Consider the following 26,610-nt stretch of genomic DNA (forward strand, 5'->3'; position numbering starts at 1 on the left):
GCTTTTCAAAGAAGCAACATGTCAATTGTTTTTGCCATTTGGGTTTTGCACTGCAAAGCTGAGTTTTTGACCAAAGTTTTGCAACAAAAAGGCTGCAGTTTGAACTGCATAGTGCGGACAAGAAACCCAAATTCCCATAGACTTTGCTTGAAAAGCAGAACACAACCATTTTGGCATTAAACGCTACAGTTGAAAAAGCAGCAAAAAAGCAGGTAAAAAGCAACGTGCGGACATAGCCTTACGCTTTGTGGCAATGGCTCATTTTTAGCTGAGTATGCCAGAGAGCTTGCCTCCCTCACCCATCTAGCTAGTGTGCTTTTTGACACCTGGTGTCCCTTTCTAGCTGCTTGGAAGGCTACAAACAAGAACTTATGATGTGTCCAGGAGGCTGTCCTAGCAATGTATTGGAGCAACACATCTTGCATATTTAAAGTATGGTACCTACATTCTTCAGGTGTGACAGGATTAGGAAAAAAGGAAGGTAAAATAATTTCCTGACTCCTGTGAAAATGGGAGGCTACTTTGGTCAAGTAAGCAGGGTCTGTTTTCAGAACTATTTTTTCCGGGAAGACCTGCATATATGGAGGATCAATAGATAGAGCCTGTATATCACTAATTCGATGGGCCGAAGTTAAGGCTACCAGGAGGCAGGTTTTTAGTGAAACTAGCTTATCTGAAGCAGACTGAAGGGTTCGAAGGGAGCATCAGTCAGGGCGTCTAACACTAGATTGAGATCCCAAGGGGGAAGGTTGGGAATATGAACTGGCTGACTGCGTTCACACGCCTTAACAAAACGCATGATCCAGTGATTACCAGCAATATTAGAATCATAAAGGGCTGCTAAAGCTGATATATGAACCTTGAGTGTGTTTAGAGAAAGACCCATATCCAGACTATTCTGGAGAAATTCCAGAATAGATGATATGGGTGCCACCCCTGGAGAGGAGGAAGGTGAAAATTCCAGAAATTTTTTCCAGACTCTACCATACTGCTTAGTTGTTACTGGCTTCCTACTGTGAAGAAGCGTATTTATTCATTTTTGTGAAAACCCATGAGAAGCTAATAACTCTCTTTCAAATTCCACGCTGTCAAGTTCAAGCCCTTGACGTGTGGATGATGGAAAGGCCCTTGGGACAGCAGATCCGGTCTGGACGGGAGAACCCAGTGGTCTGTAATTGACATTCCTGTGAGAAGGGAGAACCAGGGGCATCTGGGCCAAAAGGGCGCTATCAAGATGACTCACGCCCGTTCGTCCCTGATTTTCCTGAGAACTGTCGAAGTAGGATCATCAGGGGAAAGGCATAGGCCAGGTAGAAGGTCCAAGGAATTTGAAGAGCATCCAGAACTGTTGGGTTGTCTGCTTTGTTCAAAGAACCAAACTGTTCCACTTATCTGTTCTCCCTGGTGGCTAACAAAATCGATTATCTGTCGGCCCCACCAATGAACAATCTGAAGAAACACCTCTGGGTTCAGTTTCCATTCCCCTTGATGTAGAGTATGTCGGCTGAGGAAATCTGCTCTGTTGTTGTCTACTCCTCGGATATGAAGAGCTGATAGGGAAAGAAGGTGTTGCTCGGCGAGATTCAACACCCGGGCAGTCGTTGTTATGAGTGAACGAGACCTCGTCCCTCCCTGGTGATTTATATAAGAAACCACTGTCTGATTGCCAGAAAGGACTTGGACATGGGTCTGCTGATGGAGAGGAAGGAAGGTCACTAAAGCCTGTTCCACTGCTTGAAGTTCCTTGAGGTTGGAGGAAGTGTCTAGTTCCTGGCTGGACCAGAGACCCTGTGCAATAGTGTCCCTCAAATGAGCTCCCCACCCCCATGGGCTGATGTCTGTTGTCACTATGTTGGTAGGATGAACATGCCACAGTTTGCCTGAATTTAGGTTGGCCTCCACCATCCACCAGATGAGGGACTCCTGAGCTGATCTGGTAAGAGTCATATTGGAGTCGAGGGAGCCCCGGAGGGTTTCTGCTGCTGACAAGACCCCCCATTGGAGAGTTCTGGTGTGTAGTTGTGCCCACAGAACTGCTGTAATACAGGAGGTTAGGGACCCTAACAAGGACATGGTGTTTTTAAGGATAGTGACGGGTGACCCTGCACATGTCGGATTTTTTCTTGAAGTCTTGCAATCTGTGTGTCTGGGAGAAAACATCGCTGTTGATGAGAGTCCAGGAGAATACCTATAAAAGACTGAAGAGTGGTTGGGGTTAGTCAAGATTTTTGCAAATTTAACATCCATCCCAGGTGCTGAAGGGTAGACATAGTATGATTTAGGCGAGCTGCACATTCAGCTGCTGTTCTTCCCACAATGATGAGGTCATCCAGGTACGGAATTATCAAGGTCTGACGTTCCCATAAATGTGCCGTGACCTCCGCCATGACCTTTGTAAAAATACGAGGGGCCAGAGAAACTCCGAAGGGCATGGCGACAAACTGAAAATGTTGAATGGAGCCATTAATTAGAACTGCTACCCGTAAATATTTTTGATGATGTGAGTGGAAGGGGATGTGATAGTATGCATTCTTTAAATCTAAAACTCATGTAACAGTTGGGAAAGAGAAGTTTAATAGCTGACTGGATTGACTCCATCTTGAATGGTCGATACTTGAGAAAAAGATTTAGTTTCCTCAGATTAATGATTGTTCTGTAAGAGCCATCTGGTTTAGGAATCAAAAATAGAGGAGAATAGAACCTTTAGCCCCTTAGGTGAGTAGGGACCGCTACTAGGACCCTCTTTTTTTTTACTAGCGTGAGAATTTCGGCCACTAAAGCATTGTGTTGATCCAAGTCTTTCCTAGTAGGGGTTAGAATAAAGGTTGCGGAGGCAGGGAAGTGAATTCTAGCTGAAGACCTTCAGAAATGACTTTCAAGATGAAGGAACTGGAGGTAATAGAACTCCAGATGTTACTGTAAAAATGGAGTTTACCCCTACAGGTGGGTCAATGTCACTGCTTATGTGGTCGTCCCCTGAACGATGTACCACCAAACATGGAGCCCTTGGAATCTGAGGCACGAGGGTCATATTTTTCCCAGCGTTCTGATCTATTGGACTGGAAGTGACGTTTTTTTATAGGGTTTCCTAAAGGTAGGAATGTAGGTATTAGGGAAACCTTTCTTAGTATCCCCGGCTTTAATTAGAATATCATCCAACTCAGGCCCAAAGAGAAACTCACCCTGACAAGGTAATGTGCACATTTTGGCTTTTGAGGATATATCCCCCTTCCATGACTTCAGTCATAGTGCCCGTCAAGCAGCATTAGATAGGCCCGCTGATCTGGCCGCCAAATGCACAGAGTCCGCAGAGGTATCAGCCAGGTAGGCAGCGGTGTCCTTAAGGAGTGGGAGAGATGTAAGTAATTGGCTCTTGAAGAACCAGATTTTATCTGTTTTTCTAATTGGTCAACCCAAACCAAGAGTGACCTGGCAGTACAGGTTGCTGATATAGCCGATTTTAGAGCTCCTGTCGATGCCTCCCAAGTCCTTTTCAGGTAGGCATCTGTCTTTCTATCCAGAGGGTCCTTCAGGAAACCCATGTCTTCAAAGGGGAGCGCAGATTTTTTTTGAAGACTTTGCCACCGCTACATCCACTAAGAGAGATCACTGTCTTCAAAGGTATATCTCCTCTTAGAGGAGGATGGAAGGAACCCTCGATTATCTTGTCTCTGCCATTCCTTTCTTATCAGGGCCTAAATGGTATCATTAACTGTAAAGGACTTCCGTTTTTTCTGGGAGAGGCCTGAGAACATCGCCTCCTCAGCCGATTTTGTAGGTTTTGCATCATGAATTCCCATGGTGGAGCGAACAGCCCTAACAAGACCATCCATCCCTTCCAGAGGAAAGCATGATTTCCCTGCCTCATCTGATGAGGAGGAAGAACTGTCAGTAGAAGAAACATCCGACCCGGCTTCAGTACTGTGGGATGATGAAGAATCGGGACGTGCAACCACTTTCCTATGTTTTTTTCCTTTCCTCAAAACAGATTAATTCCCTAAGATCTGTTGCGGGAATATAGGATGTAGGGTCTTCATCCCGTACAGCCTGTTGGATACAGGATTCACACAGCCTTTTTTGGCATGAGTGCTGCAGTTCCTGTGTGCACAACGCACATTCCTTATGTTTCTGTTTTGCCGGACATTTCTTATGGACCTCAACACAGTTATGGAAAAGAAGGGGGACATTAGCTATTGGGGCACATTCACAAAGATCACTCACCCATAGCCAGAGAAAGACGGATACCAGAGCTGGAGGCGGAGATGAGATAATCATCTGGCGGGCTTTAGAGGGTTTGGATCCGGCATGATCCTTCTTCGCCTTCCGTGCGGCAGAGTCATCTATCTGCACTGCTGCTCTTCCTGGTTTTGCCCTGGGACGACTTCTGGTATGATGCCCGGGATTGGGGTGACTTCGGGCTATCCAGTGCTGGAGAGGGCCGGAGCAAGCACCGCTCTCTGAGTCAACTCCACTTTTTAAAAGGTGGAGGACCACCACAGCTCCCCTCCAGCGTCGCCTCCTCTGGATCAGTCACCCCAGAAGTGCTCCCATGCATTTCAGGGGCATTACTGCGGTGGCTGGGTAATGCGCATGCGCGGCCCGGCAGGCGTGAACGTTCTCCCTGCGCGTGTGCAGCGACGAGCCGCGACCCGGAAGTGACACACACATTGCGCGCCACAGCAGGGAGAGCATCCGCCTGACCGCACACCGACCCCGTGGCACAGCACAGTATGGCACAGCAACTTACCCTCCCGCAGACACTGTTTCCCCGGCGGCTTCACCCGGACCGGAGAAAACCACGCAGAACACTGGAGGATGGAGTCCACAAGGGGAGGAGTTCCGACGTTCCCACAGACACCGCACGGACACTACTGAAGCCCAGGTACTCCATAGGTTCCGATCCATCAGGACAGGAAACCAAAACTGATAAGGGAGAGGGACCGCCCTTTTTTTTTTTTATATATATATATATATATATATATATATATATATATATATAGGTTTCCTATCCTCATGGGGCAGATCCCTCTCTGTGAGTGCTGTCGATCATGGTGATACGAAAATAATTGCTGAATTTTTGGAGCAGATTTTATCTCTCTTTTTGTTGCTTTTTCTATTTAAAAAATGGTTTCAACTGTGTGCATCAGATGGCAGAGTTCACCATATATTCGGAACAATAAAATTTCAAATGAACCATCAAAGTCTGTATAAGAAATACAATGAAAATATTTAAAAGAGATGTAGATTAGGTATCCTATTTTAAATAAGTGATTAAAAAATACAATGAAAAATTAAGGGAAACTGTGATTTTCGGGAAACAAACCCGTATTATCAGAAAGGGGTATATTTACTATGAAGTTGGATACAGTGAGCTATAAAAAAACAATGTGAATCGATGTGTAAGAAGGTTGGAGGAACAGAAAAAAAAATGCAATTATGCAATAATATAATTAAATTATATGAATGAAAGAAGAATAAATACAGTATATGGAATATACATATATAATATATATCGTATTTTTCAGATTATAAGATGCACTTTTCCGAATATAGCTTACCCGGAGGTGGAGAACCGGCAGGGGGCTGTCTGTGCGGCTGGCCAGGTGCCTGTCAGTGCTGGTGGCCTGCTGGCTGCCACTCTGTGCGGGTGGCCGGCTGCCTGTGCGGATTGTGGTGGCTGTGAGGCGGGGGTCCCAGATGGTCTGTCCATTGTCCGGGCTTCAAATGATGGCGCCCGGAGTCAGCGCGTGCACAGATGGAGCTCTTGGATGAGAGCTTCATCTGCATATGCGCCACTTCTTTGAAGCCCGAACCACCGACAGAGCATCTGGGATACTCACCACACCAGCCTGCTCCACCACACAACCACCGCCGCTGCCAGTACTGAGCCGCCACCGCTCCTGCCAGCACATCCTCTGCCTCCTGTGACCTCGCTCCACCACCGCTGCTGCCCCCCTCCGGTAAGACAACATCGGAGTATAAGACAGGCCCCATTTTTTTTTTTTACCTTGTTTTAATCCGGTGTGTCTTATAAAACGAAAAATACGGTAATAAAAAAAAAAAAAAAAGTAAATTAGGGTGTGGACCCCGGCTGATCAGACATTGATGACATATTCTAAAAGGTATCTGCTTTTCTGATCAGCTGACCTGTGCTGCTAACAGGCGTGGGTGGCTCAGCGATCTTCACGCGCCTGTTAACCCCTTCACGACCCTTGACGGATCTATCCAGCGTGTGATGTTATGCCCCGCCCCCTGCCGCGGACAGGTTGCCGCGATCCACGCACATATCAGCTGTTTTCAACAACTGACATGTGTGCCTGCATGTTATGAGTGGAATCGCTTCCACTCGCAACATTTAACCCCTTACATCTCACTGCCAAAATCTGGCAGCGAGATGTATATGCGCGCGGCCATGATTTTCACTTACCGCCGCGCCCACCGGAAGTCACGTGCGTTATCACATGACTTACGGTGGTTGCGATGGTAGCACAGGGTCATGTGATGACGCCTGTAGCTATGACGAGTCACTTTCAGTTTCACACGGCCTGGAGCCGAATGAATCAGGAAGTGATCATATCTGCGGTTTACAGCTGTATAGCTGTGATCAGCAGATAGGGCAGAGCGATCGGATTGTTGATTCATATAGCCCCCTAGGGGGACTAGTAAAATAAAATAAAATAAAAAAAAAAAAAGTAAAAAAGTTCAAATCACCCCATTGAAAATTAAAGGGTTAAAAAATAAATAAATATACACATATTTGGTATCGCCGCGTTCAGAAATGCCCGATCAAAATATAAAATCAATTGATTTGATTGGCAAACTGAGTAGTGGCAAAAAAATTACAAACGCCAAAATTAAATTTTTTTAGCTGCCACAGGTTTTACGCAAAATGCAATAACAGGCGATCAAAACGTAGCATCTGCGCAAAAATGGTACCATTAAAAATGTCAGCCCGAGACGCAAAAAATAAGTCATCACTGAGCCATAGATCACAAAAAATGAAACGTTAGGGGTTTCAGAAAATGGCGCAAAACGTACGCCACTTTTATTGGACAAGCTTGTGAATTTTTTTTTAACCCCTTAGATACAAGTAAACCTATACATGTTTGGTGTCTACAAACTCGCACCGACTTCAGGCATCACACCCACACATCAGTTTACCATATAGTGAACACTGAATAAAACATCCCAAAAACTATTGCGCAATCACACTTTTTTTTTGCCTTTTCTCCACACTTGAAGTTTTTTTTGCTGTTTTCCAGTACAGTATATGGTAAAACTTATGCTTTCATGTAAAAGTACAACTCGTCCCGCAAAAAACAAGCCCTCATATGGCAAGATTGACAGAAAAATAAAAAAAGTTACGGCTCTCGGAAGAAGGGGAGCAAAAAACAAAAACGGAAAGTGCCCGGGGGCTGAAGGGGTTAACTAGTTAGATTGTGCTGTCAAACTCCGACAGCATAATCTAATACGCTGCGGCAGGCACAGCGCTGTTTCCCACAATCGGTGGCCCTGTGATGCGAACACGGGGCACCAATTAGTTGCCATGACAGCGCAGGGTCAGCTGATGACCACTGTCACAACTCACTTTCTGTGAAGGTCAGCAGAGTGCTAGCATTCACAGCAGATCAGCATTTCTGCTGTTCAGAGGGATGCTGAAAAATGAGGGTCTTGGAAAATGGCGACAAAGGTGCAATATATATTACTTTATTTTTTTTTTTTTACAAAACTTCTGAATAATTTATTTTTCACCACTTCAATAAAACTAAAACGTATTTGATATCTACAAACTCGTACTGACCTGAGGAATCATATTGCCAGGTCAGTTTTACCATGTAATGAACTTGGTAAATTAAACAAAAACGTGCAATTGCCCTTGTTCTACAATTTCATGGCACTTGGAATTTTATGTTTCCACCAGTACACTATATGGTAAAATGGTGTAATTCAAAAAGTACAACTCGTGCTGCAAAAAACAAGGCCTCATATGACAATATTGATGGAAAAATAAAGTTATGACTCTGAAGAAAGGAAGGAACAAAAAAAAAAAAAACAAAACAATAAAATCACTAAGTGGTAAAGGGGTTAAAGTTGTTAAAGCAGTTGATTTCGGTAGTATTACTCGACCAGCTGATGTGTGTAGAGCGCCCTGTCTATATCCAGGCGTCCACCACTATTTTTCAATCGGTTTGAATTCAAACACCTGATAATTTTGTTTTCCAGGCATGTAAGTCGCCAGAGCAGTGAATTACTTACCTTTCTCCATAGAGCACATAAATGCCTGACCAAGCTCAACATTTATGCGTATGAAGCCGAGAGAGATAGCGATCAGTCAAATGAGTTTTTGGTTTGAAACTAAATTTACATAAGGGTATAAAAATTCTCTTCATCTGCAAGGCACTCTTGTCAGCAGCTAATAACATTTACAAGACAAAATATAGTTTCCCATGTGAAGACTTGCCGTGAATCTATGATAGATATAACTATCTGTCTCAGATGCTACACGGATGCTCAGTAAAGAGACCACATTTCTTTTGTGCATGCATAGACTAGTATTTTGAATGAGACTCTCCCAATCCAAAGAGAATACTGCATGCTGCAATGTTTTTCAGGCAAACAGTCAATATAACCCCCCCCCCCCCTCCAAAAAACAAAAACGGGTCATCTGAACAGCCCATTAGTCCGAGAGTTTTGTCCATGCACAGCCCTAAGACATAAAATTCCGTGTTGTGAACATAGCCTTATAAGGTATATAAGCACCTTAAGTTATGCGACAGCCATACCCGGAAACCTCTGTACTCTGCAGAAAAACTATACTACCCTCTGCTGGCAGTAGCCTGTAAAGAATAACTAATTTTACTAGCGTATACAGAACAAACATCAATCTTGAAAACGGGGATCCAACAAGCTGATAGTGCTTCTCTTCAGAGAGGCACAAAAAATAAAGTTTGATGTGTTCCTATGACTCTCGCTGGAAAGAGGTCTAAGGGTACACTCACACGAACGTTAAAATCGGACGAGTGCAATGCGAGAAAATCTCGCATTGCACTCTGACCAATGCTAGTCAATGAGGGAGAGCAGTTGGTCAGCTTTTCTCGCATCCAGATTCTGGATGCGAGAAAAGTAGCAGCATGCTGAGATTTTCTGTGAGAGCTGCATCTCTCGCACCCATTCAAGTGAATGGGTGTGAGAGATACATCAGACTGCACTCGGATGTTATCCCAGTGCAGTGTGATATACACACAGGCTGACAATGGAGGAGATGGGGGGGGAATTAACCTCTCCCTCTCCTCTGCAGTGCCCGCCCTCAGCTTCACAGCTGTGACCCGATCGCAAGATCGGGTCACAGTTGCATGACACTCGGCTCACGCAGCAGAGCCTGAGCCGGGGGTCATTAGCATATCGTATCCGATGCTCTCGCATCAGATGCCATATGCTCATGTGAGTCCAGCCTAAAGGGAAAACTTTTCTTCTTGCAAAGACTGACACACCAATTTGGAATCCCAGTGAGGAAACTTTTAGCTGCAATGCTCCTCTGGGAAATATGCAAATTGTTTCTTCAGTGAAGAAGTAGACAAACTCTAGTGCCATCTATTGGAAGTAGCAATCCTGAAAGTCAAATTGACCCTTTAATGAGCCTTGTCATATGAGATGATTTACAACAGATTCGAATCTCAATTTGCAGACACTGTTTTCAGGGCGATTGCCCCTCATTAGTGCAAAGTATGAGATCCCCAGATCAGATCTCATACTTTGCACTGACAAGGGGCAAATCACCCCAAAACACTGTCTGCCAATTTAGGATTTATGCCAGATCAGAACCCAAGTCATATGACAAAGCTTGTTAAAAGGGTCACTTAGGTTTGCTACTTCCAATATGTGGCACTAGAGTTAGTCTACTTCCTCTCTGAAAAGATGGACAGTTTCAGAAGAAAAAAAAAAAAAAAAAAAAAAAAGCACAAAACGGAGTTAATTTGGGATCCTTTAATGTTATAGCAGTATACAGCTCTGTTACTTACCTGTCCCAGCTCCAGCACAGGGTCTTGCACCCCATGTGGGGGTTACTCTGGTAACTTCGTAAACACCTTTAACATGATCACCATAGGCCCTTTTAGGACTCTTTGAGCAGGTGTCAGGTGCCTGAGTATTCAGGAAGAATAGCTCCCAGTTACATAGTTTACAGAAGTTTATTTCAACATCCATTTCTCTCAATTAAAGCCAAGTGTCTCTCCAAGAAACGCTGTCTGTTATCCATCAATCTGCAATTAATTCCTAGCTTGGTCCTGTGAATCCTTTTAGTGCAGTCTCAACTATGCTGCAGCAAGGTACCTGATAAACTCATCCTTAGCAATTCTGGTGCTGTTCACTTCTTTGTACCAAGTTATTATTAGTCTCCCCTATAACTATGCTGCCCCTACACTCAACTCTTCTGTTCCTTTAAGTTTTTGCATCTTTTTTGCAAGCTACTTTTTATAGGAGACTATGGTTTGGCTAAAATATCTAGTATTCCAGTGTATGACTGCATCTCTGCAAGCAAGTTATCCGATTACCTATCCATTTACTATACACACACACACACACACACACACACACACACACACACACACACACACACACACACGTATTTGTACACCTGGAACTGCTTCTTCTGGCGCTTCCTGTTCTGCTGGTCTTTCCATCATTCTCTATACTCCCGCTGGCCTAGTCCTCGCTGATCCATATGCTGTTCAATCAGACCTACAATTGATACACTACTCACTCCAGCCTGTGCTGCTCACCCTGATCTGAAGTTTAGAGAATCCATTGCACCAGGTCAAACAGGCTCATCTGAATCTTACTTTTAGTAGGTATTTACAGAAACCCTGGATGCCCTGCATAAATGTAGTGTGAGCAAGGCCTTATACAGTACAACTGAGCATACTTGTATGTAACAGAATTGTAGTTCAGTCTTTGGGTTACCTCTAAAATCAATTATATAATGAAGATTTCATAAGTAGTCATTAGTGTCAAATATGGGGATCTAGGCAAAGAAAATTCTCAAATCAATGGCACAATGTAACCAAACACCTGGGGAATGTACACAATTAAAGCACATCTTTACTGAAAACTGTACAGACAGCTCTTCCTTCTTCTGTCTGTTATAAGCTTGACCACTTCGGTTGGCAGCTAAATCCAGGAAGTGGCAAGCAGTTTTTAGCAAGTATATAGTTATAATTATGCAAAAGCACTTACAGCCTACTGCTCATACGAAGTCCCCGTTAGGATTTGCACTAAACTTGGAGGGGGTTGTACGCTTTAGACAAAAACAGGTAAGACAATTATCTCACCATTAAGTGTCTATGAAGATCATGGAGGGTCTTTCAGAAGAGGTTTTTGGTTTTTTTTGCAGCTGCTCTCCACATGGACCATTAAATGAGAATCCTGGACAGGGACCCCCCCTCTCAGAACTCCCAAATAGGGTATATGCTGACACATTAAACCTCAAAAACCCTGTAAAAATGTAACTTTTAATACATTTCAAATTAGAGCCCAAAAACAGATACACATAGTTAAATTAAAATTGTATACACATAGCAAGGTACCTGAATAGGTCAAGGGGCAGTACTGGTTAAATAGAAAGAGTGATTATATTCACGTTCCAAGTACAGTAATATGTAAATATATATATCACTACACAAGAAAGCTTTAGTAAATAAGAGGGGTGTGGACTGTTTACATTCATATACATTCAGGTATCATCCTCAGACTTTGGCACAGCTTTTTTTCTGGGAGTCTCTGGACCTTAGACCCCTCTTAATGTCCCCAGATGAACCCCGATGTATCTGCTACTGGGAAGAAACGCGTCGGGACGCCATGGGATTGGTCATTATGTTACATCACTGATATGACCGTTCAGATAAGTACCTGGAATCTTTTTACAATTCTGGTGATTGGTGCTGTAGTTTTGAGCAGAGTCATCTTAAGGTTACTCTAGGGCTTCCCGACGGTCAATGGGGACACCCAAAACAGTTACGGTGTCATACCCTCCAATGCTAGGTAGGGACCTCTAGGGCTCATTAAGGTCAGTTGTTGAGGTTATTATACACAGACCGCCTAGTGGATGGAAGTGGTATTACCTTATTCTGTTAAAGCTGTTTAATATGTCAAGTTATATATCTTGGTACTGTAAGGATGGACTAATATCGGAGATGATTTGTCCATCTCTTTGATCTTATTTATTACAGCTGTCTTGTGTAGGGAGATATATATATGTATTAGTACTGTACTTGGAATGTGAATAGAATCATTTTAACCAGTACTGTCCCATGACCTATTCAAGTACCTTGCTATTTGTATACAATAATAAATATGTGGGTCCGTTTTCGGGCTCTAATTTTAAGTGTATCTGTTAAAAGTTAAAATTTAACAGGGTTTTTGAGGTTTATTTGTCTGATATACCCTGTTGCTATATCGCTGCGGCTTTGGTTTTTTGAGTATATGCTGACACATTCCAAGTAACTATGTTAATAATGGCCTCAAATTGGTTTATCTGGCATAGATTGGTATAAACTAGTCAGAAACGTATCTTTCAAATACAGTTTAGATTTATTTTAAAATTACAGAATAATCTCAGTTTAACATTTTCATGGCCTGTGAGAGTCAAAATCACACACTGTTTAAAATCCATACCATGGAGCTGGGACATATGTACAATACAGAATGTATTCATTCACTTAACACATTCACTTTAGCAGACAAAGCATAAGTTACCATAATAAAAAATACATTAAAACATAATATGTAGGATGGGCACACTTATAAAACAACAACTGTAGTTTTAAAGGGGTAATAGAAAAAAACCCCCAAACCACCATTTGGGAAGATACACAGCCTATAAAAAGGGACACATATCAAGTAACGGTCATATAAAAGTTATCCCAATAGCCCTTATAAGATTAAAAAATAAGAAAAGGTTTCTTCCAACTAGTTCAATATTACAGATTTACTATGCATACAAAACATTTGCATGCTCTAGTAGCTACTGGTTCTCTAGAATTTTATACAGTATCACAGTAATGGTCCTCCAGAGTAGATAAGTGCAAAAGACCGCTGGACAGATACCGTACTTAGGTTTATATGCATCCGAGACTAGTAACTTACTGTTATGTTGGGACTACATGGTGACTTTGGCCGCTCAACCTGTTTTTAACCAAAGATGTGTTGCAGATACCGTACAACGCAGCATAACACAATGTGACCCCATTCACCTATAACTCCTAGGGTTACCTTGACAGGGACAAGCATGTTGCAAAAAGAGACCCAGTTTGGATTTTTGTGACTTTCTTGTTTTAGAACCTTAAATGTAGCATTGTGAACCCATTTGCCTGCAATATAGCAGTAGTACAAATACTATTGGTCACACAACATGTGTAACGGCCAAAGTCTCAGTGTTGCCCCAACCTTAGGGTAATGATCATGTTCAGTGAATAGATCTATGGACATTTATGAGACATGACAGAAGTGAACATCCACATGGAAAAACATTTATAGCCTATTCTCTACTATCAAGGAACGGGAGGATTTTTAAAGGTTTTTTTTCCCCCTTTTAAATATTGAGGAGAATGTCCCACTGAAAATATTCAATTTTAATCCTCAAAATGAGAAAATGTGACCCCACCATAGTGCCACAATTGCCCATGAGCTATGTCTAGTACTGACAATACAGCAGACCTGCAATATTCGTCACAGGCCATGGGCAAGAGCATTACAGTTTCAAGGGGTACAAGAATAAATAAAAAAAAAAAAAAAAAAAAGGAGGCCTTTACTTCTCTAATTTCTGACAACGCCTTTATTTTCGTCAGCAGAAAGCACTTTTGTAGTGTCAAGGATATTTTAAAGGGGTCCATCACAGGATCTATTGTCCACTAGCTGAAAATTTTCAGTCGTTTGTCAAAAATGAACCAGTACAATGACCTTAAGATTAAACAATCTCATACAATGCAGTATAAATGTAATACAATGGTAATGCACAGATGGGTATGTGGCAGGAGCTGGGCAGCACTTGGAGAACTTCACGGGTGTTTATATTGGGGCGGCACACTGGGGAGACAGGTCTACATTTAGAGAAACAGTTTACACAAGAAGAAACAAGCAGAGGACATGACCTGTAAAACACACACTTAAGGTCTGATTTTTCGATACCAAAGTGAATGAGTAATAACTGTGCTAAAACATCAGCAAGGAGAAAGCATTGTGTGGTTCTTCCATATATACCATCGAATTGCTGATGTGTCCCATTATGAAATGCTGCACCAGACATCCCCACACAAATGCCTTTAGCTGTTTTTCAGTATCAAGTACATTTTATTCTTTCGCATTTCCAAGCACTGTAAAGCCTCTTTATTAAGCAGGACTAATCTATTGTACTGTAAATCACTGACTGAATAAGCGATTTCTGCTCTTTAACTTTCCTCTGGCTCGATTTTCACATTTAAGGTGAAGTTAATGAATGTCATAGTCACAAACTGTAAGCAGCTTTTCACTACAATGCACATCCTTATGTCTTCTGAAATACTGGTTGTATAAAAATCACCAAACGGGAATACAAAAAATTAAAAACATAATATGGACGTAACATTCAATAGAAACATTTCCATAGCTTTACAAAAAAGTCCATCATTCTGCCGGGCTTCTGTGTGTGTTGAAATGTCAGGAAACAGCAGCTTCCTTTTTGTGCTATTGCGTCATATACTTTAAAAAAGGTTAACAAAATTCTACAGAAGACATTACGTTAATGCTGTAACCTGGAATATAATGCTAAAAACACAGATCTATGGATTACGGAACACAGAATTCAAGTAGAAGCAGCAATGTACTACCTTCTGTTTCAGGAAAGTTCATCTCCATAAAGAGGTACTACAATAGGGATGATGGGAAGACTCAAGGTCATGCTCCTAGGTCATTGTCTCGAAAATAAGCTAACCATTTCACTTTGAATACTGTTAAAGGCTTCTGTATGTAGACATGGAGGTCATATCAGTTGTGCTCTGGCACACGTACGCTCGGCGGCACTCCCCAGTAATAAGGCAGATGAGCAGAAGGAGATCCGCTATGCACAGTCGATACTGTGCCTGGGATTATATTTTTCCTCCAAGGTCATTGTGTTGCCAAGAACCTAAGTAAAATAAATCTTACACGTATCCATGCTTTAAAACTTGCATAATTTGGCCATTCATGGTCCAGCTCTGGTAGAAATAATCAAAGAGTTTTGTGGCCAAATGATAATTTTGGCAATATTCTTCTTCTTGACACATTTAAATAAATGTAAGAATGTATAAAAGTCCCTGTGCATGATGCCGATATTCTAAGAACCTTGAATCATGCCTCCTTATAAATAAGCCATATTAGATCTACAGGACAATATGTTTTGGTTGAATATACATTACTCACATCTTTGTACATGGCAACAGAAACATAAAACATATACAGCATTATATACATTTATTAGGAGCACAAACGCCAATATTTATGTACATACATTAATGAATCAAGGATTGGCGTTTCGCAGGCATCCACTACCTGCTAAGATAATTTAGGAAGTCAATATAATAACAGAAATAATTACTTTATCTGTTCCCCACGTCTGTGAAGTCCGTATATACAAAACCATTCTGCAAATTTACAGTTAATACATTTACCCTATGTTAGTGCAATTTTCAGTAGGATTGCAGCATTCAGTGTGCCAAGCACAGATAGCACCAGGGAGCAAAGTCATGCCCCCAAAAGATGACATGGTTCTTGACTCCACAGTGCAGAAAAGTCATTCATTGGCGAATACCTACCCCCATGGGGGTAAACTGAATGTCTCTAGATCTCCTGTGTGTAAACATCAGCTAGGCACTCTGCCTGGGTCATACTACTTGGCTTGCGAGCTCCATGGAGTCAGAATCAGAGTCCCGGTCAGAATCTCTGTAGATCATAAAGAAATGTCACTGGTTAAAAGGAGTACTTGTATATCCAAACACAAACCGAAGCATGCACATTAGAAACATAAGTGACAGAACAAATCCAAATCCTCACTATAAAAAGTTAGATAGCACACAGACATGAATCCGGTGGTTGCATATAAATTACCTTATGAGCTGCAGAGCTTTCTTGTTTTCTTTCCTCTTTTCTTCATCAATCGGGTATAGTTTAAAGAGTAAGAGCCCAATAAATATCATTACAATGGGGGCAGCACACACCAGCAACTTCAGAGTTAAATCCACGGAGCCTGGCTGTTCACAGGTACCAGTCTTATAGCCTGCAAAACTAAAAAGAAGAAATGGACTTTGTTAAAAAAAAAAAAAAAAAAATTATATTATCTCTCCCCCCAGCTACACAGTGTGCAGCATTATTAGACAAATGAGTATTTTGATCACATGATAATTTTTATACATGTTGTCCTACTCCAAGCTGTATAGGCTTGAGAGCCAACTACCAATTAAGTAAACCAGGTGATGTGTATCTCAGTATAAGGAGGGGTTTTGTGTGAGGACATCAACACCCTATATAAGGTGTGCTTAAATTAATTAGGCAACTTCCTTTCCTTTGGAAAAATGGGTCAGAAGAGAGATTTGACGGGCTCTGAAAAGTCAAAAATTGTGAGATGTCTTGCAGAGGGATGCAGCAGTCTTGAAATTGCCAAACTTTTGAAGCGTGATCACCGAACAATCAAAGTGTTTCTTGGCAAATAGCCAACAGGGTCGCAAGAAGCGCGGAAAAAAAAGGCACAAAACGGCCCATGAATTGAGGAAAATCAAGTGTGAAGCTGCCAAGATGCCATTTGCCACCAGTTTGGCCATATTTCAGAGCTGCAACATTACTGGAGTATCAAAAAGCACAAGGTGTGCCATACTTAGGGACATGGCCGAAGGCTGAAAAATGACCACCTTTGAACAAGAAACATAAGATAAAACGTCAAGACTGGGCCAACAAATATCTTAAGACTGATTTTTCAAAGGTTTTATGGACTGATGAAATGAGAGCGACTCTTGATGGGCCAGATGGATGGGCCAGAGGCTGGATCAGTAAAGGGCAGAGAGCTCCACTCCGACTCAGACGCCTGCAAGGTGGAGGTGGGGTACTGGTATAGGCTGGTATCAAAGATGAACTTGTGGGACTTTTTTGGGTTGAGGATGGAGTGAAGCTCAACTCCCACACCTACTGCCAGTTTCTGGAAGACAACTTCAAGCAGTGGTACAGGCAGAAGTCGGTATCGTTCAAGAAAAACATGATTTTCATGCAGGACAATGCTCAATCACATGCATCCAACTACTCCACAGCGTGGCTGGCCAGTAGAGGTCTAAAAGATGAAAAAATAATGACATGGCCCCCTTGTTCACCCGATCTGAACCCCATAGAGAAACTATGGTCCCTCATAAAATGTGAGATCTACAGGGAGGGAAGACAGTACACTTCTCGGAACAGTGTCTGGGAGGCTGTGGTGGCTGCTGCACGCAATGTTGATCGTATCCAGATCAAGCAACTGACAGAATCTATGGATGGTAGGCTGTTGAGTGTCATCATAAAGAAAAGGTAGCTATATTGGTCATTAATGTTTTTGGGTTTTGTTTTTGCATGTCAGAAATGTTTATTTCTAAATTTTGTGCAGTTATATTGGTTTACCTGGTGAAAATAAACAAGTGAGAATATATTTGGTTTTTATTAAGTTGCCTAATTATTCTGCACAGTAATAGTTACCTGCACAAACAGATATCCTCCTAAGATAGCCAAATCTAAAAAAAACCCACTCCAACTTCCAAAAATATTAAGCTTTGATATTTAGTCTTTTGGGTTGATTGAGAACATAGTTGTTGATCAATAAAACAAACCTAAATAACAACTTGCCTAATAATTCTGCAGACGGTGTATCTCTCTCCATATCTATATATCTCTCAAGAGTATTAGTTATAGAATATTCCCATAAACCACAGCACAGCATAACTTCATGATCAGCAGATATAATATGAACGTTGTGCAGAGTACATATTTACTGTATGTATCCTGTGCTTTATTCTAAACTTACGGTACAAAATATGTGGAAATACATGGCTGTGCAAATGTTTTAGGCAACTGTGGAACAATGCTGCAAATTTAAAGAGGCTTTAAAAAATAGGAGTTATGATCTTTAAAAAAAAAAAAAAAAATTATACATACTAATATATATATATATATATATATATATATATATATATATATATATATATATATATATATATATATATATATATATATATATATATATATATATATATATATATAATTTGTTGTGACCACCCTTTGACTTCAAAACAGCATCAATTCTTCTAGGCATACTTGAACATCATTTTTGAAGGAACTCAGCAGGGAGGTTCTTCCAACTACAGCTGTTCTGTGAATGCCTCCGAGGTTTGAGATCATTGGGGATACAACAGCATAATAAAAACCAGGACATAGCCATTTAGGAAACAAAGCTAGCATGTGGAAGGAGATATTCTGGTCAGATGAGACTAAAGTAGAAGTTTTTGAGCTAAATGCAAAATGCTATGTGATGCAGAGATTAAGACTGAAATTGTGACGCCCCTGGACTAGTCAGGTCGTCACAGGGTACTGCACGCGCTCTCTCTAGTGCAGGACTCAACCCCCCATGGTTCTGGGTTCCCAACCTATAGTACTGCCTCCATCAGCATCCAAAATCCCAATCACACCTTACACCACACCCTGCCACACACCCGTGGGCTGCTGAGCTGTAATAGGGCCGCCCACCTAGGGGTCAGGCAGACTGGTGGGAGGTGACACAGTAGTCTGTTCCAGGGGAGCAAAGTGAGAGGAAGGGAAGTAGTAGCTCTCAAAAGGGAGAGGAAACTGGGGGTTGGAGCTCCCAGTGAAGCTGAGTAAAAGGTTGGGTTGCAGACGGTGGTCTGGACCCGGAGGAGTCTGACACCCGGTCGTGGGATATTGGGACTGGGTGCCTGGACCTAGTCTTGGAGGACAGTCAGCAGCTCAAGTTCAATAGCCGGTCCGGAACCGAAAGCATGGCGGGGGGGTACTGGACCCTAGATCGGGTAGTAGCTTCAAGCAAACCGGCAATTAACCTGCGGAAGATAGTGACTTTATGGACTGTCCCCACAAAGCTCAGAGATCAGGGGCACTAGCGCAATGAGGGGGGGGATAGGGCTTTCCAACCCAAGCAGCCGACTGAAATCCCAAGCGTAAGCCCTTGAGAGCAAAGCTCCTCTACCAATAGTAGGCAGCGGGGCCTGGACAGCTTTATGCCAATGGGCCAACTGAACACTTCTAAATTTTTGCATGGAGGCAGGCTCCAGACCATCAGGCAGTACTGTAGGGGACGGATACCCGGACGAGCTCCCCTCAAGAGGGCAGCGGCACCCAGAGACTTGGTTTACCTTGTTATCAAAGTCTGCTTTTCATCACAAACTGTGTCTGAGTGAGTACATGGTCATCCAATGCTACTGCCTAGCCCCGCGCTCCCCTGCACACCACCATCCAGAGTCCCGGGGTCTCCCCTACCCGTTGAGGGAAACGTCATCTGGCTGCCCCCACTCCATCTCCCCTGGGTACTCCCATCGGCAGCGGCGGTACTTCCCTTACCGCGAACCACGGGTGGCGTCACAAACTATTATCCCCTATAAATACCCCCTTTTCATTTGAAGTGGCCGTAAGACCCTCGAGCCACAACAGCAGCAAAGCCCGGATCCAAGCGGTTTGACCGCTGCAGTGGCGGCACAAAAATCACCCTGAAAAACACTGTCCCCACCATCAAACATGGTGGTGGCAGTATCATGCTGTGGGGATTCTTTTCTTCAGCAGGGACATGGAAGCTGGTAAGAGATGATGGGAAGGTGGATGCAATCCTGTAAGAAAAACTGGTAGAGGCTGCAAAAGACTTGAGACTGGGTGTGTAGGTTCACCTTTCAATAGGACATCAAACCTAAACATATTGCCAGAGCTACAATGAATATCCTTTTGATTAAACCATTTCATGTGTTTGAATGGCCCGGTCAAAGTCCAGACTGAAATCCAATTGAGAATCTGTGGCAAGATTGAATATTGTCACAGATGCTCTTTATCCAATTTTACTGAGCTATTTTGCAAAAAAGAATGAGCAAGGCCAATAGAGAGATACTCCAAAAGACTGAGTAGTAATTGCAGCAAAAGGCTGTTCTACAAAAGTAATGACTCAGGAAGGGCTGAATACAAATGCATGTCACAATTTTCAGATTTTTTAAATATTTAGAAAAACTTGCATTATTTCCTTTATACTTCACAGGTACTTCCTACTTTGTGTTGGTATAGTATCACAGGTCCTACACCATGGCAAGACTGAAGTCAGCAACAAGACACGAGGTAGCTATACTGCAACAAAAAGGTCTCTCCAAAGCAAAGATTTAAAAGCAAACCGGGGTTTTAGAAATGCTGTTAAAAGAAATTTTAAAAAGCACCAAAAATGGCAAATGTTGAGGACTATAAACACAGCAGTCGATCACAGGAACTCAGTGCAGTAGATTGAGACACCTCATGCTTACTTCCCTTTGTAATCAGAAGATCGTCCAACAGTGTCATTAAAATGAATCTGTCACCAGATTTGGGGCCTATAAGCTGCGGTCACCACCAGTGGGCTCTTATATACAGCATGTTAGAATGCTGTATATAAGAGTCCAGGCCGCTGTGTAGAACATAAACACTTTAGAATATTTACCTTAACGGTCAGTGCAGAGCAGATGGGTCGGATAGGTGTCTGCATTCTCCGGCGCCTCCTCTTTTGGCCATCTTTGTCCTCCATCTTCTGAAGCTAGTGTGGATAACGCGTCCTACGTCATCCACAAAAGCCGACACTGGGGTGCTGCGCGCAGGCGCACTTTGATCAAAGTATTGTAGTGCGCATGCACAGAACCTCAATGCCGACTATTGTGGATGACGTCTGATGCGTCATCCACACTAGGTTCAGAAGGAGGACAAAGATGGCCGAAAGGAGTTGCCGCACCCGGAGGACAGAGACACCCATCTGACCCATCTTCTCCGCGCCGACTGTTTAAGTATTATAAAGTGTTTTTTACATTCTACACAGCGGCCTGGGCTCTTATATTAGCATGTTAGAATGCCGTACATAAGAGCCCACTGGTGGTGGCTGCAGCTTATAGGCCCCAAATCTGGTGACAGGCTCCCTTTAACTCAGAATTGTCTGAACATTGGTGTACCCTGGTGAAACTGGTTTCTGAAAAGTCTGACCAGAAGTGGTTTTCATGGAAGAATTGTGGCCAGTGTCTTACTACATGGAAACAAGGTAAAGCAGCTCAGCTATGCACGAAAACATAGGAACTGTGGTGCAAAAAAAAAAAAAAAAAAAATGATACTATATTATTTAAATATATATACACACACACTAATATAATATAATATAATATATATATATATATATATATATATATATATATATATATATATGTTTATGTGTGTATAATATATATATATATATATATATATATATATATATATATATATATAATAATTATTATTATACACACATACACACATATATATATTATATATATATTATATATATATATATATATATATATATATATATATATATATATATATATATATATATATATATATATATATATATATGTGTATGTGTGTATAATAATTATTATATATATATATATATATATATATATATAAGTGTATGTGTGTATAATATATATATATATATATATATATATATAATATATATATATATATTATACACACATATATATATTATATATATATATATATATATATATATATATATATATATATATATATGTGTGTATGTGTGTATAATAATTATTATATATATATATATATATTATATATATATATATATATATATATATATATATATATATATATATATATATATATATATATATATATATATATATATATATATATATATATATATATATGTGTATGTGTGTATAATAATTATTATATATATATATATATATATATATAAGTGTATGTGTGTATAATATATATATATATATATATATATATATATATAATATATATATATATATTATACACACATATATATATTATATATATATATATATATATATATATATATATATATATATATATATATATATAATATATATATGTGTGTATGTGTGTATAATAATTATTATATATATATATATATATATATATATATATATATATATATATATATATATATATATATATATATATATATATATATATATATATATATATATATATATATATAAGTGTATGTGTGTATAATTATTATATATATATATATATATATATATATATATATATATATATATATATATATATATATATATATATATATATATATATATATATATATATATATATAATTATTATATATTATATATATTCCAAATTTATTCTGTAGAAGGAAAATAGCCACCAGCTAATGTCTTTAAAAACCATCTTCAGCGTAAACAACAAGGGGTTCTGGAAGTGTTGATATGGCGCCAACTGAGCCTTGCTCTCAACATCAGGTCTCTGGGATTACTTAAAGAAGAAAGTGGGTGGGAGGGAAAAAAAGATCTGCACAATTCTTCATCCACAGAAGATCTGTAGTTAGTTCTCCAAGTTGTTTGGAAAACCTCCCGGTTGAGTTTAGATGAGTGGACCCATGTAAGTTTGGGTTTTTTGGGTTAAGTTAGACTTCCGTTAAAAGTTTAGTTTGAGACCCGGACTTGCCCTGAACCCCATATAAGTCACTGATCCGGTAGTTCTGCACTCTGCTCAACCAGAAAACAGAGCATTTCTGGTGCATGGAGGTTTTTTTTTTGTAGACCACATCTAAAAAAGCTTTTACTCCCAGCAAGAGCCAGAGACTGGAAGTGGCTCGCACTATGCAGAGCACAGAAATACTTGTTAGACTGGTTAGCATACAAAACACTACCTGACCTCTGACATGGACTTTTTTTTTTTTTTTTTAAATAAAGATCAGCGTTCAAGTCCGAGACACGGACACCCGCCGTTCAGTACAAACCCTGAACTTTACAGTTTGTTCATCTCTACTGTTGAGTTCGTTCAAAATCTGTGTAAGTGTACCCAGAAGAATTAAGACCAACTTCACAGCAAAGGGTGGTCACACTCAATATGGATTAAATTTTCTTCACTTTGAATGGTGTTAAAATGATCAATGTAAATTTAAGAAAAAAAAAACAAAAAACACTTTTTTTTTTAAGAAAACAATCTTACTTTCCAGTATTTTCCACACTTTCCTAATAACTTAACAATACTGTACATCATAGAAAGATAATTAAAATCAAATTACATCACAGCAATAAATGCTCATCTCCAGGCAAGACCTGCAGCAAAACATGCTATGGAGGAGGGTAATTCATATTAATCACTTGCCATTGAGTTGCGCTCCAGTAAATTGACCCCACAACTGCTTTTATGGAGCATTTCAACAGTAAAAAGAAAAAGTTAGTAGAGGTAAACTCTTGGGTCAGGTTTTGACTTGTTCATCAGAATAGAAAGTACACTTACTCCAAGCTTAGCGTGGAAATCCCCAATGATACCCCAGATGCAAATTTGGTGAAGAATACATAAAACGAGAAGAAAATGGCTTCATGTCCGGGAGACTCTGGGTTCTTCAAAACAAAGTCATCTATTACATCTGGAAGCATGGACCTGACAGACAGGGAAAGACACAAATTAGATCATACATTAAAATAAGATCTGTTGCAGATTTGCTATGTTGGCATTTTTTATCTTGTGACCTAGGAAAGTAGCGTTTGCCCTTGCACATCCATTTGGGAAATGGACAGTGTATACAAGTCACTGAAACCATACTTTATGTAAGGAAACTCGAATATTACATTTCAGTGCAAGCATTGCTTTACTATAGTGAAGGACACATCCAGGGTATGTGAAAAATAAGCTAGAAAAACTAATTCTCACCATGGCAGGAGAAACGCGGCAGCGACACTGAGTCCAGCAGCAATGGCAACAACGTAGGTTACTATGAGATTGATCTGCACCACACCAGCAACAATAAGGAAAGGAATAACAGACTAGAATTGAATGAGAAGATAAACAAAAGTTAAAAAAAAACAACAAAAAAAAACCAAAACAAAAAGCTCTGCTGTAACATATAGGGATTATGAAAGGTGGTCTGCAGGTCACATAGAGGACAGCCCACTCACTTACAGAAGAAGTGGCAGAGCCCCAATTAACACATCCCTAATTATTTCAGTAAGATATAATCTACATGTGATACAGTGCCTTGTGAAAGTATTCAGCCCCCTTGAATTTTTCAACCTGTTCCCACATTTCAGGCTTCAAACAAAGATACAAATGTTAATGTTATAGTGAAGAATCAACAACAAGTGGGACACAATTGAAGTTGAACAAAATGTATTGCTTATTTTAAATTTTTTTAAAAAAAATAAATAACTGAAAAGTGGGGCGTGCAATATTATTCATCCACTTTACTTTCAGTGCAGCAAACTCCCTCCAGAAGCTCACTGAGGATCTCTGAATGATCCAATGTGGTCCTAAATGACTGATGATGATAAATATAATCCCCGTGTGTAATCAAGTCTCCGTATAAATGCACCTGCTCTGTGATAGTCTCAATGTTCTGTTTAAAGCACAGAGAGCATCATGAAGACCAAGGAACACAACAGGCAGGTCCGTGATACTGTTGTGGACAAGTTTAAAGCCAGATTTGGTTGCAAAAAGATTTCCACAACTTTAAACATCCCAAGAAGCACCGAGCAAGCGATCATATTGAAATGGAAGGAGTATCATACCACTGCACATCTACCAAGACCCGGCCGTCCATCCAAAATTTCATCTCAAACATGGAGAAGACTGATCAGAGATACAGCCAAGAGGCCCATGATCACTCTGGATGAACTGTAGAGATCTACAGCTGAGGTGGAAGAGTCTGTCCATAGGACAACAATCAGTCGTACTCTGCACAAATCTGCCCTTATGGAAGATCAGCAAGGAGAAAGCAATTTCTCAAAGTTATCCATAAAAAATGTCATTTAAAGTTTTCCAAGTCACCTGGGAGACACACCAAACATGTGGAAGAAGGTACTCTGGTCAGATGAAACCAAAGTCGAACTTTTTGGGCACAATGCCAAATGATATGTTTGGCGTAAAAGCAACACAGCTCATCACCCTGAACACACCATCCCCATTGTCAAACATGGTGGTGGCAGCATCAGGGAAGATGGTTAAAATTGATGGGAAGATGGATGGAGCCAAATACAGGACCATTCTTGAAGAAAACCTGTTGGAGTCTGCAAAAAAGACCTGAGACTGGGACAGAGATTTGTCTTTCAACAAGACAATGATCCCAAACAAAGCAAAATTTACAATGGAATGGTTCACAAATAAATGTATCCAGGTGTTAGAATGGCCAAGTCACAGTCCAGACCTGAATCCACTGGAGAATCTGTGGAAAGAGCTGAAAACTGCAGTTCACAAACGCTCTCCATCCAACCTCACTCAGCTCCAGCTGTTTGCAAAGGAAGAATGGGCAAGAATTTCAGTCTCTCGATGTGAAAAACTAAGAGACATACCCCCAAGCGAGTTGCAGCTGTAATCGCAGCAAAAGGTGGCGCTACAAAGTATTAACTTAAAGGGGACGAATAATATTGCATGCACCACTTTTCAGTTATTTATTTTTTACAAAAATTTAAAATAAAGCAATAAATATCGTTCACCTTCACAATTGTGTCCCACTTGTTGTTGATTCTTCACCATAAAATTTAAAATTTTTATCTTTATGTTTGAAGCCTGAAATGTGGGAAAAGGTTGAAAAATTCAAGGGGGCCGAATACGTTCGCAAGGCACTGTACTGTTGAATGTAGAATTATTGATTGCTCTCAGTGAGCGAAACAAAATTAAAATTTTAATTTTGTAGTTGTGATACCTTTTAATGGCTAACTAAAATTAAATATGTGATGATGTTATAAAGCAAGCTTTCGAGACATCTCAGGGCTCTTCCTCAGGCATGGTATGACAAAATATCTGAAGAAACACAAATATATGCACAAACAGAGCAGAGGCATGGCATAATAAAATACATTTAAATAAACACTGAGCTTAGAAAGTGAATCCTTAGTTAGCTTTGATTAGTGGTGTGAGTTTTATTGTCCCAATATCCATGTAGGATCAGAGGTCTGGTGAGTCTCTGGAGCGGACGTCTCAGATTTTGTAATGAGTCATAACTCCTTCTGACAGGTTGAGTCCTGTGTCCACAGAGTTAAGCTGGTGTCACACAACGACGACGACAACGTCACCATATTCTGTGACGTTGCAGCGACCTCAACAGCGACGTCGCTGTGTGTGACACATAACAACGATCAGACCCCTGCTGCGAAATCGTTGCTCGCTCCTGAATGCTCGAAGTCATTTTTTGATCGCTGCTATCCCGCTGCGCCATGCTGATAAGCTGATAATCCTTGTGTTTGCCACCGCAGCAGCGACGCTACGCTATGTCTGAAACCACACAACGACAGTCGACGTCGCTATGATCGCTGCTCCGTCGCTGCTACGTCACAGAATATG

General features: G+C 40.7%; 1 protein-coding gene across 1 annotated transcript in view; it reads right to left on the bottom strand.

Annotated features, from left to right (window-relative positions):
- Positions 1–12,573: 12,573 nt before the first annotated feature.
- MFSD2A (MFSD2 lysolipid transporter A, lysophospholipid) overlaps positions 12,574–26,610 on the bottom strand; it is a 43,087-nt gene continuing 29,050 nt past the window's right edge. Inside the window, exons 11-14 of the mRNA XM_075336213.1 lie at positions 23,986–24,098; positions 23,572–23,715; positions 16,114–16,290; positions 12,574–15,948 (exon numbers count right to left, since the gene is read on the bottom strand). Coding sequence (XP_075192328.1) covers positions 15,891–15,948; positions 16,114–16,290; positions 23,572–23,715; positions 23,986–24,098 — 492 coding nt within the window. The 3' untranslated portion in view covers positions 12,574–15,890. The remainder of the gene's footprint in view (positions 15,949–16,113; positions 16,291–23,571; positions 23,716–23,985; positions 24,099–26,610) is intronic.

This window comes from Anomaloglossus baeobatrachus, chromosome 2 (genome assembly GCF_048569485.1).
Source record: "Anomaloglossus baeobatrachus isolate aAnoBae1 chromosome 2, aAnoBae1.hap1, whole genome shotgun sequence".
NCBI lineage: Eukaryota > Metazoa > Chordata > Amphibia > Anura > Aromobatidae > Anomaloglossus > Anomaloglossus baeobatrachus.